The sequence below is a fragment of the Passer montanus genome, unplaced genomic scaffold (genome assembly GCF_014805655.1).
Source record: "Passer montanus isolate IOZ18808 unplaced genomic scaffold, ASM1480565v1 scaffold54, whole genome shotgun sequence".
Lineage (NCBI taxonomy): Eukaryota > Metazoa > Chordata > Aves > Passeriformes > Passeridae > Passer > Passer montanus.
In genome coordinates, this window is record NW_024370374.1 from 5,403,041 (window position 1) to 5,417,508 (window position 14,468).

General features: G+C 44.5%; 1 protein-coding gene across 3 annotated transcripts in view; it reads right to left on the minus strand.

Annotated features, from left to right (window-relative positions):
- MPPED2 (metallophosphoesterase domain containing 2) overlaps positions 1–14,462 on the minus strand; it is a 110,481-nt gene extending 96,019 nt beyond the window's left edge. Inside the window, exons 1-2 of one of the 3 annotated variants that reach the window (XM_039725173.1) lie at positions 14,333–14,462; positions 9,498–9,740 (exon numbers count right to left, since the gene is read on the minus strand). In XM_039725173.1, the coding sequence (XP_039581107.1) occupies positions 9,498–9,625 (128 nt within the window). In that variant the 5' untranslated portion in view covers positions 9,626–9,740; positions 14,333–14,462. Of the gene's footprint in view, positions 1–9,497; positions 9,741–12,447; positions 12,570–13,442; positions 13,494–14,332 lie in introns of those variants that run through there. The other 2 variants (XM_039725174.1, XM_039725176.1) reach the window with 2 other exon arrangements.
- Between the last annotated feature and the right edge of the window lie 6 nt (positions 14,463–14,468).

Genomic DNA, 14,468 nt, shown 5'->3' on the forward strand with positions numbered 1-14,468 from the left:
AGTAAAAACAGGAGATGGTTGGGATTTTATTTGTCTCTCCCCTCAAATGATTTAAATTTAGAAAATATGCCCACTATAAAATAGGGCATATAAAAATAAGGGCAAGCATTTCTCTGTCAGTGGAGAGCACAGGTGAACTTGGCTGGCAGCAGAAATTCACGTTCTGAAGACAACTGTATTTGGGGATTATGAATTCTGGATTATGACCTGTTCTGCGGCCATCCTCTGCCCCCTCTGAAGCTCCAGCACTGCTCATGGCCTCTGTGCCAGCAGCAGCAGATCCTGCAGGATACACACAGCCCCAGTGCTGGCAGCAACCTCCAGCTTTATCGAGGTCATGACCAGGCTGTAACTCTTCAGGAGATAAATAAAATGACTGCTACACCAGGCCTAAACTTTATTGTTTAGAACCCAAACTTGCTGTTTTCTGCTCCAGCCACTTGGTACTGCTCCAGGAACGTTGCTGGGTGCAAGATTATCCTACCCTAACTTTTTGTCTGAAAAAAGCAGCAAAATAAAACCCATTAAATGGAGTCTAGTCTCATTTACCACAGGACAGAACTGGTTTGGCTTCAAGTGTTTTAAATGCACACATGTTCGCCATTTTATTTTACGTCCTCTTAACTTGCTGGATTTTTTTTAAATATCTTTAGCAGTTAACATATTGGTTTATATTGTGGTGGACCTGGCAGTGCTAGATTAATGGCTGGAGTTGATAATCTAGCCTCAACAAATGCATAATTCAGTCACAACCTCCTCCTAATTAAAAACAAGCACACAGTAACACAAAACTTCAGCTACAGTACACCACCTAAAAATTGCAACCTCAATGCAAAAACTCACATCAAAACTGAAGGTAAATGGGTAAAACCTGAATTTCCAAATCCCAGCAAACAAGCTGTATCTTCTGAAGTAGCTGCCATGAAGTATGTGCACGCACATGTGCATGCAGCCTCTTCTGCACTGCTCTGCTGTTCACTCCCATCACAAAGAAGAGCTGAGAGCCACTCTCAGGCCCTCTGCAAGCAGGAACAACCTCCTCATGTCCATAAAACTGCAGCTGCACATGCCAAGTATGATTCAAACCACTGGAAACAAGAAGTCATTGCTCCGAGGACCAAAACTCACAGCCTGCTGGAAAATCTACTCCTAGGCACTCGGAAAAAACTGGAATTATGCAGGGAATCATTTCCCCATGCAGCATGGGGGGATTTCCTGCCCAGCAGGTAATGCCAACACCAGGCTGGGCTCTGCCTTCCCAGCAGCAGCTTCACAAGCTCAGTGCTCAGAGATGCTTTGAAGACATCCAGAGATGTTTTAAAGGCATGTCCCTGCCTCACTGTACTTCTGCTGTGCCTAAAAGCATTTATTTTCTCAAATTACACTGTGGCATGTTACAGAATTCAAAAGCAAGCTGTTTAAATGTTTCTTTGACAGGGAAACACACTAGCCCTCCATTTCTGAATTTTTCCATGATGTTAGGCAACTGACTCCAAAATTAAGCCACCTCTGGGGGCCCATGATCAGAAATGTAAACTCAAAAAATTACCACGCCAACACAGACTACAAAAAAATCAATATCCACAACCAACACTTGATCACTTCTGAAATAAACTTCTTGCACCACTAAACCTCTTGCATCAAACATAAGCAAGCTGCATATAATAATTTAACACATAACAAAGACATCTAAGCTCACATTGTTTACAGGGTTTTCCTTTTGCTTATTTGTCCAATTAAAAAAAAAAAAAATCTAGCAGGAGTTTACAAAAGAAAGAGTCAGATGTGTGATAGGTAGCTGCAGCACTTTTTTTGGAATAGCCATGTGTCACAGCAAAGGGAACAGGCTGCCTCATCCTGCCACTGGGAGAAAACCATGAGCCAAAAATTCTCCAGTGGGATCTGCAGTGTGGGGCCTGCAAACTTAGTTTTTAACTCTCTGTTTGAAAATCTATGCTCTAGAAGTTGTTTCACAGGACAGATTGTATCTCACCCTTCAAGCACTAAATAAAAGCAAGAATCTGCTCCAATTCTGCAAGAATTCCACAACAATATCCCTACTGCCCTGGTATTTTAAAGAAAGAAATTCACAACTTTCCAGTGACAGCACAACATCCTGATTGCAACATAGATCCATCTTTTTTGTCAAACTACTTCACAGCAAAGAGTTTCCTGGGTGGGTACTGTGGCAGGAGCCACTGCTGCACAAAGCATTCCCGGTCGGATCCCATCACACATCTCCCAAAATGTTTTTGGGAGACACACACACACATTTGTGTGCTGTACATAAACTTGGAAGTGCAACTCAGCTGTGTCTCAGTGTGACTGACCACTAAATGAACCCTACAGCCAACACTATAGTCAGATCATGTAAAGAAAATTTCCTTTTTTCATGCTCAGTTACTGAGTGGGGTCTTACAGATAAAGTGTTTGTGACCTGAAGGCTTCTCTGCAGGACTCATACAGCACAAAACACCAACACACATGAGCACAAAAAACTCCTCTTTCCTCCCTCTCAGGGTTTTCCAACAGCAGCCAGACTGACTCCACAAGGTGTTTTTACAACACACTTTCAATGAAAATCTTCCTCAGTCTCATTTCTGCACCAAAGGTGAACAAATTCCCCCTTCCCTCGCTCCCTGCCCACTGGTGGGTCCATAAGCACATAGCTCATGGCAGGTATTACAGCAGATACAAACAGCTTGCTTGCTGGGGTTTGGAAATTCAAGTCTTTCCCATTTACCTTCAGCTCTGATGTGGGCCATGAAGGTTGCAATTTTTAGGTGGTGTGCTGTAGCTGAAGTTTTGTGTGGTTGTTTTTAATTAGGAGGAAGGTGTGACTGAATTATGGATTTCTTGAGGCTGGATTATCAACTCCAACAATTAGTCTAGAAGTGCCAGGTTCACCACAATATAAACCAGTAGGTTAATTGCTAAAGATATTTAAAAATTAAAAAAAAAAAAATTCCAGCAAGTTAAGATCACACTAAGCCAGCTCCCTGTGCTGGCTGCCCCTGTGACCCTCTGCTGGTGAGGCTACACCAAAAGAGATAACTGGAAGTAGATCATTGGAACAAAACAAAAAAAAAAAACCAAAAAACAAACAAACAAACAAACAAACAAAAAAAAACCAAACCAAAAAAAACCACGAAAACAAAACTTTGGATTGGAAAATTCTTGGAAAACCAAAAACCCCATCCCACTGGAAGGACATTTGTACCCTAGACTGTCTCAGTGTCCATCAGGCAGCCCCCAAAAGGCTCTGCCAGCTCTCCAGGGGCAGGCAGGAGCAGCAGGTCCAGCTCTGAAGCCTTTCCCTGTGGCAGGGATCTCCCCCCTGCAGCCCTGAGTAACTCCAGGGACTGGTGGGTTGATTTTGAGAGGCACAAACTGCTCTGGCAGCCTGGTCCCACCAGCACAAGTGGGGTTTGTCACCGACTGAAACCAGACCTGGCTTCTCTCTTAGGGCAGGGTGATGTGGAAAGGCAGTAATAACAGGGCAATGGTGAGAAAAAAACAAATGCTTTAAAGCTACATGATAAAAATTATTTTAAACCTATATTTATAATAATAAGAATACATTTATAATGATAATAATAATATTGGCACTTTTACAGCATTAGTCTTCCAGGGATGTCAGGCCATTTTTTTAAAGGTAGGTTGGTATCACTCCTTTTTACAATGACAAAAAGAAAGGTCAAAAATTTAATCAATTGTTCAGGAGTACTTAGCATACGATGACTGCACTGTATAAATGCAATACAAGGGGCCTAAATTTGAATTTTAATTTCAAAACTGAGCCTTACATCACCTCTGTTATGAACACTTTCAGTATGCTCCACCCCTCCAGCATACCAAATAAGTGTAGCTTCTTTAAAAAGCTATTTTCATTTTACGCCTAAACTTAAAGTTTAGAACTTAGATGCTGCTTAGGTTTTTGCACAAGTAACTTTGAACAGTATAAAAATCAGTGAGATGGCAGAGATCTTCACTCACACAGACACACACAGGCAGCAGTAACAGAGTTCCCTAATGACAGGGGAGCAGCCAGGGAAAGGAGACTAAACCTGCACCAAGGTGAGCTGAGCATGAGCCAGGACCCCAGGAAAAAACCCTGTTTTAAGTGCACTCATTCACAGTATTCCTGTTTCCACAACCAGAACTTAAATGTCACTTGACTGTTTCAGAGAGTATTTATTATATATTTATAATAAAGAATATTAAATGTTATATTTTAGAATCAATAATTTTATCATAAATACATTTTAATAAATTCGTATTCATAATTAATTGGTATTTCTGTATTTATTTAATCATAAATATTTATTTAGAAAAATAAGTAGTGAAAAGAAACCTGAATGGTTATAAGCTGTGTATGCTTTTGTAAAAAAAACCTATATTTTTTAAAATAGATATATATTTATATTTATCTATATAATATATACAAAGTATACAAATAAATATATATATTTTGTTTATACATAGTGTTATTAATGCCATTTTTATATATAAATTATATCTATTTTATGTATTTATTTATTTATTTTATATATATATTTGCTTATTTTATATATATATCTATATATAGTGTGTGTTATTAATGGCCAGAGCAACAATTTCCAGCAAAACTACACCAGCTCTATCACATCAGCAGCAGCTGAAACAGCCGGCCCAGTCAGGTACAGCTGACTGCTCCAAGACTGAATCTCTTTTTTTCTCAACCAACAACACTACATGTACCAGCTTCACTTTTCTGTAAATGTCAAATGAGTTCATATTTTGCTAACGCCAAATATCACACACCTTACACGAAACTAAAATCCAGGCTGCTGCAAATCAAGTCCACGATTTGCCACTAATCTCAGGGGGAGTTTATAAAGCCCATTAAATGCAGGATATTTTCCCCAAGAAAACAAAAAAAAAACAAACCAAGATCCTCTCTGTCAAGGTTAGCAGTCTAATAAGACTCTAACAATGTAAGGTTTCAGCACAGCTGAAAGCTTTTCCTCCTATGATCAAATAGATGTGGTTTTATTTTTTTTTATTATTACATTCTGATTTTAAACCAGGATTTTTAACCACATCTCTGATTTTAAGGAAGTTGCAGTACTTAAGTTTAAAATTATTTAAAATTCTGTCACTGTACCCTACTTTGAAGTTTCAGTTTTATATATTATAAATATATATACATATATATGTATAAATATAGATACACATGTTAATATATACATATCTGCAAACAGACATTTAAGTACTTTATTCAACCAAATACATATTTTCACCAACATAAAACTCCGCTTATACTCTTTAAAATAAGAATATTCACAGGGGAAATTGCTCTAGTACAGAAAAGGCAGTAAAATTATATAGTTACAGATGGAAAAATGTATCTCCAGGTATGAATAAACTTATTTAGAGGACTTTTGCTCTGGCACAGAAACCCATACCTTTCTCACTCCCCTACTATTGAATTTAAACCAGAACAAAGTGTTAACATGCATTCAAACTACCCTAAAAAAGAAGCCACCACTCCTCTAAAAGGCTCAGCCTGCAGGGACTATATCTATTTTATTATTTTATCTTCACAAAACTCCCCCATCCTCACCAGACAGGCCTGTCCAAAGGGGCATTATCCATAACAGATACACCAGGTTTATTTCACTCTTTTTTTTTTCCCTACAAGCAAATGGGGCATTGCACCTAAACAGGAAGATTTTTCTGTCTGGTTAAAACCTAAGGAAGGAGTTTTTCATTTGAATTTGTCCCCAGGCTTTATCTCACTGCTGCTCACTGCTAGCAACCTCACACAGAATGTTTCAAAAGTCTAAGCAGGCTGAAAAGCTGGTTTGGTTTAAAAAATAAACACCCAAAAAACCCCTCAAATATACTCTTATGCACCTAAGGAGCAAGAAGCCCTTCCCTCTTTAAGTCATGATTCTTGCCAAAAAATTTGAAAGTACGAGAACTTTAAAAAGAGTAATAATCAACATGAAGCACAGAGAAGCATATTATAGGTGTTATAATATTAATAACTATAACATTACAGTTATTATTTTGCAGCTGTGCTTGAAAGCAGGGGGCTAAGATGATGCTGTTAATTAAAACTAAACACTAACTGGACAAAGCATTCAAATACGAGCACTTTGTAACAGTCAGAAAGTAACTAAGACCTGTGAGTGGGAGCATCGCTTCAAGATGACAGAATAATTTTTAAGATTACATCCCTTTATGCAAAACAATTGTGCAGCAAAAATTGCCTTTAGAATACCTGTTCAAACATTAATTAGTAAAGAAATGAAATTAAATAAAATTAAATGGTTGGACAAACTGATTTAAAAACTACACAGACAAAACTGCTGTTGCTGCCAGCCCCAGCAAAGGGAGTTGTAACAAATATTCTGTTGTTAACTGACACTATGTTTAAACAAATTGACTAAGGAGTATAAAAAATACATATAAAGATAAGAGAACTCTATCCCAGCTGATTGAACTACATGAAAGGCACAAAATAAAAGTGAGAGAAGAAGCCCAGGACACATGAAGTGGCAAAGTAGTGCCAGTAGTGCCTTACTCACCAGATTTATGCTGGTGATGCTCCCTGGACTCTCCTACTCTGTAAAATCAGAGTTAGGCCCAAAGGATACAGGACCTTGGAAATGGCTCAGCGTAGGCCAAGGAACCAGTTCTCACCTTTGCACAGCATATCCATAAAGAAATTGCTCCTAAACCCAGTATTTCCTTTAGCAAAGAGCACTGTCCTTAAGCTGCACCCAGCTCCTGATTTATGTCCTGCAGCAATAGATTGCCCTGCTGTTCACATAGGTGGCACAAAACTCAGCCCCCATGTTGCTCCACTCATTTCTCTTCATCCCATGATTTTTAAAATATATTTTTCACTAGAGAATAAAGCGTCTTCAAACTCCCTCTTAGGAAAAAAAGAAAAAAAAAGAAAAATAAACCAACAAACCACACACATGCATCACTCTAAAAGACAGCAACAAAGAAAAGCAGACTGTAAAACCAAATCAAATCAATCCTGGCAGCTGCAGCAATGTAGCACTAACAGAGCCGGAACAGGGTAAAAAGATCATGGTTTCTTTGTTAATACTGCTTTTACCAATTTTCTCTTAAGATTTCTCACTTGATGACAACCTCTTTCAGATGAACACACCAAACTTCCATTACAATACATTAAAAGCCAAATAAAGACTCCATCTGAAGCTACCACAAAATCCAGTCTCCTCTCCCCAGCAACAATTCTGCTGTTCTCACATCACACAAACTCTCAGCACACTCAGATCTTCACTTCCTTGCTGTCCTCTACCTGGCAGAATCCCCTCTTTTGTTTCTCAACAAGTTTTGTAAAACCTGTTATTTGCTACCCAGACCTGTACCTGAACTCAGCTCCTGCACTGGAACATGTCTGTCTGCTTCCACTGTGAATCTGAGACTAATTCATTGCCAGTTTTTCGAAATTTTGGCCTCCCTTTCATGCGCCACACCCTGCACTGAACCCAAATTTCTGATTTTAAGGAAGCTGCAGTATTTAAAGTTTAAAATTATTTAAATTTTTCTCACTGTACCGTACTTTGAAGTTTCAGTGTTTATTTCAACTGCAGAGTTTTTCCAAACAAGTATCTTTCACGACATCCATCAAGTTAGTATCATTTTACACTATCACTTAGAGGAGTGCCTCTATGTTTGTGAGGTTTTTAAACACAGCATGAGCAATTTTTACAGTGTTGAACACCACACTTAGTCCTAAATGCAGCTCCCACTCAAGTCAATCTCAACAGGAAGGGGTTCTTTAAAACTGCTTTCTGATTTTCTTTTGTTTGCTTTGAATTCGTTCTCTAAGTACTTAATGTCAGTCAGAAGCACAGCCTGGAGTGCAAAACACGCAACAGAAATTTGCTGGCAAAAGGTCTGAAAAGTGAACTGAGACATGGAAATGTTTCTAAAAATCAAAGTTAATGGGAAGTTTTCCACCTTGAGAAGTGATTGCATGACATACATTCGTCAGCATCCTTCCTAAAGTTGCCTTTAGGAACATTGTAACCACATGAAATCCTATTAGAAGGTGCTGAACTCCTACATTGTGACTCTTCCGGCAGGCTTCTACATAACAAAAATGCAATGAAGTACCATAGAACTTTCCCCCCTTATTATGCAAAATCCTTATCAAATTCAATAGTGCGACATGGTTCAAAATCCTGCCTAACAATGGCTCGCAGGATGTCCAGGGATGTCGGCTTTGTTTTAGTTTCACGTGCTTTTCAGTCTATTAATGCTAGGAGAAAAAGAACCTTCACGTAAATAACCGATAAAGATCAAACCCCACTAAACAATGGGAAGGAAATACAAGAGTTGGAACCGGTGCTCTGCTGAGCAAGCAGCCCTTTTGTGCCTAGGTGCCAACCCTGGGTGCCACAACAGCCAGGAATAACGAGGGGAGGGAAGGAGGAACCTCCACTCCAGCTCCCCGCTTGCCGTGCTGGTCCCTTGGATGGGGCCGGGGCTGGAGCTTGCAGGGAGGTGTCTGGAGGGTTTGCAGGGAGGTGTCTGGAGGGCTCGCAGCTCTCCGGAGGAGCCGCGGGGCAGCCCCGGCTCCTTTGTGCGGCAGGTTGCGGGTGGAATGTGGAATGCGGCACACGTTCCGCTCGCAACCGGGAGGACAAAGGATTCGCTGAGCGGGGGGGGAACAATTAGTCCCAATTAGGCCTATTTCGCAGCTGAGTGTAAGCTGCTGGGGGAAGGGAGCTTAAATCTTACAGCAATGGGTCCCTCAGGCGAGTGAAAGCAAGATCAGTGAAGTGACAAGCTTGAGAGCACGGGAGTGCCACCGAGGTGGTGGCACCGAGCACCTCCATCCAGGAGGGGATGGAGCTCCGCTCCTCAGCACACACCGTGTGCAAACCCCGCTAACTGTTAAAAACAGCTCAGAAACTGTTGTAAAATAGTTTATAATTGTTAAGCGTGTACTGTTAGTTTAGTTGTTATATTGTAAAAGGGGTTAAAAAGGCAATTATAAGACATAAGGTACTCAGCGTGCTGCATTACACACAAGTAAAGTGCAGCAGCCCCCAAGCGAAATGAGCCAGCCTGGATAGAACTGTACCGGGCCCATCAAGCACCTTAAACCTTCATGCAAATGAAGGATCCAAAAAGAAACCAATCCAAAGAACAGGATAAAAAGGGGGCATCTGAGCCAGGGAAGCTGTGCTGCTCCACCTGAAACATCGGGGACATCGCTGCTGAAGAAGATCCAGTGCCAACACTGCAGCATCCCCGACGGGAGTGCTCCTGCTCGGCCCGCAGGCCGCCTTGCTTTAGGCCTTTCTTTTTTATTACAATAAATGCTGAAATCACTTTAGTACCAGGAGCCTGGTCCCATTTTTAACACTGACCGTTCTGCCTCTCAGCTCCCATGGCTAACTAAGGCGATTTCCCAGTTTGGCCGGCTGTCCTGGAGCAGGCACACAGCAGGGAATACTCACATGTGCACGTGGGGAGGCTGGAAGCGGCTCTGGTTGATGTTGTAGTGCGTGAACGCCTGCGTTGGGTTGGAGCTGTACTCATCCACCGTTATGGTAACTTTGCCTTGTGAAGGAATTCCATGAGCCATCCTTCCTCCTTATGGACATGAGCAGCTCACAGCTTCCCAAGGCCAGGGGCAGGGCAGGGCATTGTGCTCCGGGCGGATCCCGACTGCCAGCAGCTCCGCATCCACGCCGCGACCTCTGCCAGGAGAGACAGCACACGAGATGTAAACACACACTGACCTACTGCTCCACGCTCTCCTGACTTCCGTTCAGATCTGAGACCTGTTCAGATCTGAGATCTTTTCCTGTATTCCTGATGCACCCATCACCCGTCTCCACGCATTGCTATTCACTTTGGTTTTTTTTAATTACCTCATCATCCAACTCCATCATCATTAGACACATCCAAAGGACGAATGCTTAAAGTAAGGCTTTATCTTCAGGGGGTGGGGGAAATAAAATATCTGTGTTGAAAGCTCCAGTTAAATACTCTCCATTTGGTATCCTTGATTTTAAATAACATCTCGTGCTCATTGCAACCATGAAAACTCACAAGTGGACCTAGCTTCCTGAAGGACAAAAGACTTTCCACAAATATGCACACTTATTTTCAAGCTGCTGCTGCGGCTTTAAACAACTGAGAAACTTACAAGAAACTGCTGTAAAGAACATGTTACAATTGCACACCAAAAGGCACACCCAAACACCTTTGATGGAGGTGTTTATGTGCCAGAGTATCGAGGCAATGTTAACAAAGTATCCATATTATAGCTCACTAGCATTGAAACTGGTTTGGATTCACCGTTAGCAGACAGCGATCATTTATCTGACTTAAGCGTGATTTTATGCAAAAATATTTCTGCATAAAAATGAAAGAAACAGGCTCTTCCCTCTCTCTGCGTCTTTGCATCTCTGCATCTTTGGCTTCTCCAGAGTGCTCTTACACACACTTTGAGTCAGGCCTGGATGTGTATTGTCATATCAGCACAGCCCAGCAGCCAGAACCTCCCAAACAAGCTCCACTGAGCTTCCTGGGCAAAATCCAGCTTGGGTTTCTCCAGTCAATAGCCTGGGCATATCTCAGCTGCCTTCCTTTCCATTTCTGTGGAAATGGATCAGCCCATGGTCGAAGGATACTTTCAAGACGAGCAGCCCTGTAAAGGCCCCGTTTATGGGGCAGGTCCTCAGCTGGGACACGCTGTGCTCGCTGCCTGGACTTGGTGAAATCACCACTTTCCACTGAAATTCTTCCCTTTAGCTGCCAAGAGTGGACTTTCCCTACCTGCAGTGCATTGCACAAAAGTAAATCCTTGCTTACTGGGAAGACAAAGAGATGGGAAAGAGAAGAGAATGACTTGAGCCCTGAGCATCAAACCAAGCAATGTTTTTCCAGTGCAATTTCCCTGGATTTCTCTAGCTCCCAGATAGAAATGTGCTTGCCATGTGTAACGCTGAGCATTTGAAATCTTTGATTTGTATTCAAAATATATTTTTAATACAAAGAACGTAATTTCCAGTTTGGCATGAGGCACGATGAAAATGCTCTGCAAATGGCAGATGGCCTGCTATAGGCCATTTATTTTACTATTTTACCACCTCAGGCCTATGTAGGCTTCCATATGTTGGTTGGGTTGAGACATTCTGCAACCTTCGTCCTGGTAGCTCGATTCTATCCTTCATCTTCTTTAGTGTCAGAAGGGAAAAAAGCAAAAGGAAAAAATTAAAAGGAAAAAAAATGATGAAGATGAAATGAAAAGGAAAAGCAGCAGTTTAAAAACTGTCACTAGAGATGGCAGAGCACTGTAACTGTGGTCACAGCCTGGTCCTCCCCTGTGAGACCTGGAGGACCTCTCTCATGAGAGCGAGGTTTCAGCAGCAGAAATCAGCAAGGGTGAGCTTTGCTGGAACACATCTTTGCTGTGCTAGATGCCATGGAAGATGCTGCAAGGACTGCTCACACATCGTAGTGGTTACCACGCCAAGTTTGCAGCTGTTTCCTGAATTTCCTTTACACTTATATTTCAGTGTTATTTTGCATAACAGTAAAACACAACACCTGCTTCAAACTGCAGTCCTGTTCCAAGCGCTGCAGTTCTTTTGAGATAGAAACTGTGAAGAGTGCACAACAGCAGAGCAGCATAATTGCCCTGTACTGAGAAGTAAATACAAATGATAACATCTTCCTGCCAGAGAAATTACTGTCATTAACAAGACAGGCCACCAGAGCTCCCAGAAAACAAAAAATAAAATAAAGAGTTTTTCTTTTACACTGCAAGAACTTTGGAGCCTTCATATATTAAGAAGTAGTGTGAAAGCTGCATGTGTAATGTTATTTTTTTTCCACAATTAAAAGCAACAATATAAAACAATGCATTAAACCAACAACAAAAATATGCTTGAGCTTTCAAAAAAGCTAAATTACACTGTTTGCAGGAACCCAACATAAGAAAGGTCAGAACATTAAATTTCATATTGTAGTTCACTCATGGAAGAAAAATCTAATTTGTTCACGAGAATGAATTATACATAAAGATAATAGGCATTTTTTATAATGTTTGTAACAGTCCACGTTACAGAAAGAAATTGCGACTAACTGGCGTAAAACAAATGACAAGAGGACACTTAAAAAGCTGTATTAAATACTTTTAAGTTGACTCTCAGTCAGATTGTAAGTGTATAAGCTGCAATTGCTTCCCACTGTTCTGATCTTTAATCTTCAAAATAAATCTGTACTTAAATTGAGACAAAGCTGAACAAAGCATCCTTTTCAAATGAAATTCAACAATTGCCAGACTGGAGATACATGTATAGTTTGAAGCTGGCTTCTGTGTCAATTCTCTCAATTTCCATTTAATACTCCAAATAGAGTACTACAGCGCAACTATCAGAAGTATCTAATTGTTACCTTCTTTACTCTGAACGTCTCTGAAGAAAATAGAAGAAAGAAGCTGAACACTTCAAAACTTTAAAACAAACGTATCTTAGGCCCAAAATTAAAAAAAAAAAAAATTAAAAAAGACTTCTTCGAATCGCTACCATTCTTCTTTCTCCAACTATGAGCACTACTTGAGGTTACACACGGGAGATGAGTAACCAAAAAAAAAAGTTGGATTATCTTCCCATGTATCAAGTAAAACAACGCGTAGTATCTTCCCCGCCTTTCGAGGCAGTTTTGAATAAGAATGCCTGTACTAAAAACCCAAAGGATGCTTTCCCAGCATGTTGCCTTTTCCCAGATGCAGGCTGTTACCCTTTCGCAGCGTCTATCTGTACCGGCGGCAAGACAGGAGATGTGCCGTTGTACACCCTGCCCAGCGTTACAGGTATAAACCGGCGCTTTTTCGGAACAGGGCTGGCCCAAACGTGGGTGCAGCTAATTGTGAGCCTGCACACTGCCGGCCTGTCAAAAAAACTGCCACGAAATCTGCACAGGTAAGTCAATTTCAGTGTGGCGTTACATCGCACAGAGAGCCACTGACACAGAGAGCTCTGCCTATGCACGCGAAAAACCCATTTCCCCAAATAAAATATTTACGCCTTCCTCATCTGAATTTCAAAAATCCGCCTCTAGCTGGGCTCGGGCTGTAGCAGAGAACGCTGAAAGGCAGGAGCCGGGAAGGGTTAACCCCGTGTCAACACCTTCTGGTGATCCATGCGCTATCCCGGCGCTGTTACACCGACACGGCAGCTGCACCCGCCCGCCCGGGGCCGCGCCTGCCCCCAGCTCCCCCGGCGCTCCCGGGGCGCTCCCGGCCCCGGGGGACCCGCCGGCGCTCCCCGAGATGCTGCGCCGCAGTTTGCCCACAACTCCGCGCTCCACTACGCACCGAGTCCGGCGGAGGCAGCGGGGGCCGGACCGACTCTCGCCCGCCCCGTTCCCCCGCCGCCCACCCCCGGTACCTGGGCTGCCCGCCGCTCCCCCCCTCCGCCCGCCGCCGGCTCCCGGGCCGCCCCGGCCGCGGCCCCGGCACCGGGGGCATCCCTGCCCCGTCTGCGCCCTACGTGCCGCGCCGCACAAAGTTCGCGCGGCCCCCGCGCCACGGACCGAAGGGGCTGCCTGCGGGGGGAGGATGCTCGGCTCGGGGGAGGGATGCCATGAACTCCTCAGCGGCCGCGGGGGGAGCGGCGGGGCCGGGCCGGGGTGGGGGGTGATGCCCGCCGCGTTTTAGTGCGGCGGTGCCGACCCCCGCACCGCGCCCCCAGCCTCTGCAAAGCCTCCGAGTGTCTGAGGCCTCCGGGATCAGGGTTGCAGAGCGGCTTTTCTGCCGGCGAAAGGGCGAGGGGCAACTCCTCCGGGGAACGCCGAGCCAAGCCGCCTTTCCCTCCTTACTTTTGCGGCGTGTCCCCCCCTCGCCCCCAGCCCCGGCTCCCTGGTCCCCGCGCCCGCCGGGCTGCTCGGCGCTGCGCCCGCCGGCTGCCTCCCGCCCGCTGGCCCCGGCCGGCACAAAGCTCCCCGGCCTACCCTCCCGGCCCCGGGCGGAGGGCGGCGGGGGCACGGCCTGGGCAGCGGAGCGGGGCAGGGCAGCCTCGCTCCGCGCCGCCGACATCGCCGCCTGGGCTGCGGGGACGCGCCGCACCGACCCGACCCGACCCGGCGGGCTCGGCGGTCACGGCGGGGGCCGCGTTCATCCCCAGCATTGTTTGCGGGAGGCTGGAGCGCCGCCGCCGCCGGAGCTGCCGCCCGCCCCCCCCCGCTGCCGCCCATGACACGGCACCTCTAACCCGCCGCTTTGTGCGCCGCTGCCCCCGCCGTGCCCCGCTGCTCCCGGCACCGGCCCGGGGCCGCTCACCTTCCCTCCGCCGGCTGCCGCTGCGGGCGGGTCGGGGCTGCCTTCAGCGCGGGCAGCGGGGCCGCTCCATGGGGCTGCGGGGGCGCGGCCGGGGCAGAGCCTGCGCCCGACCCCGCGGCGGCGGCACTGGTGTAGC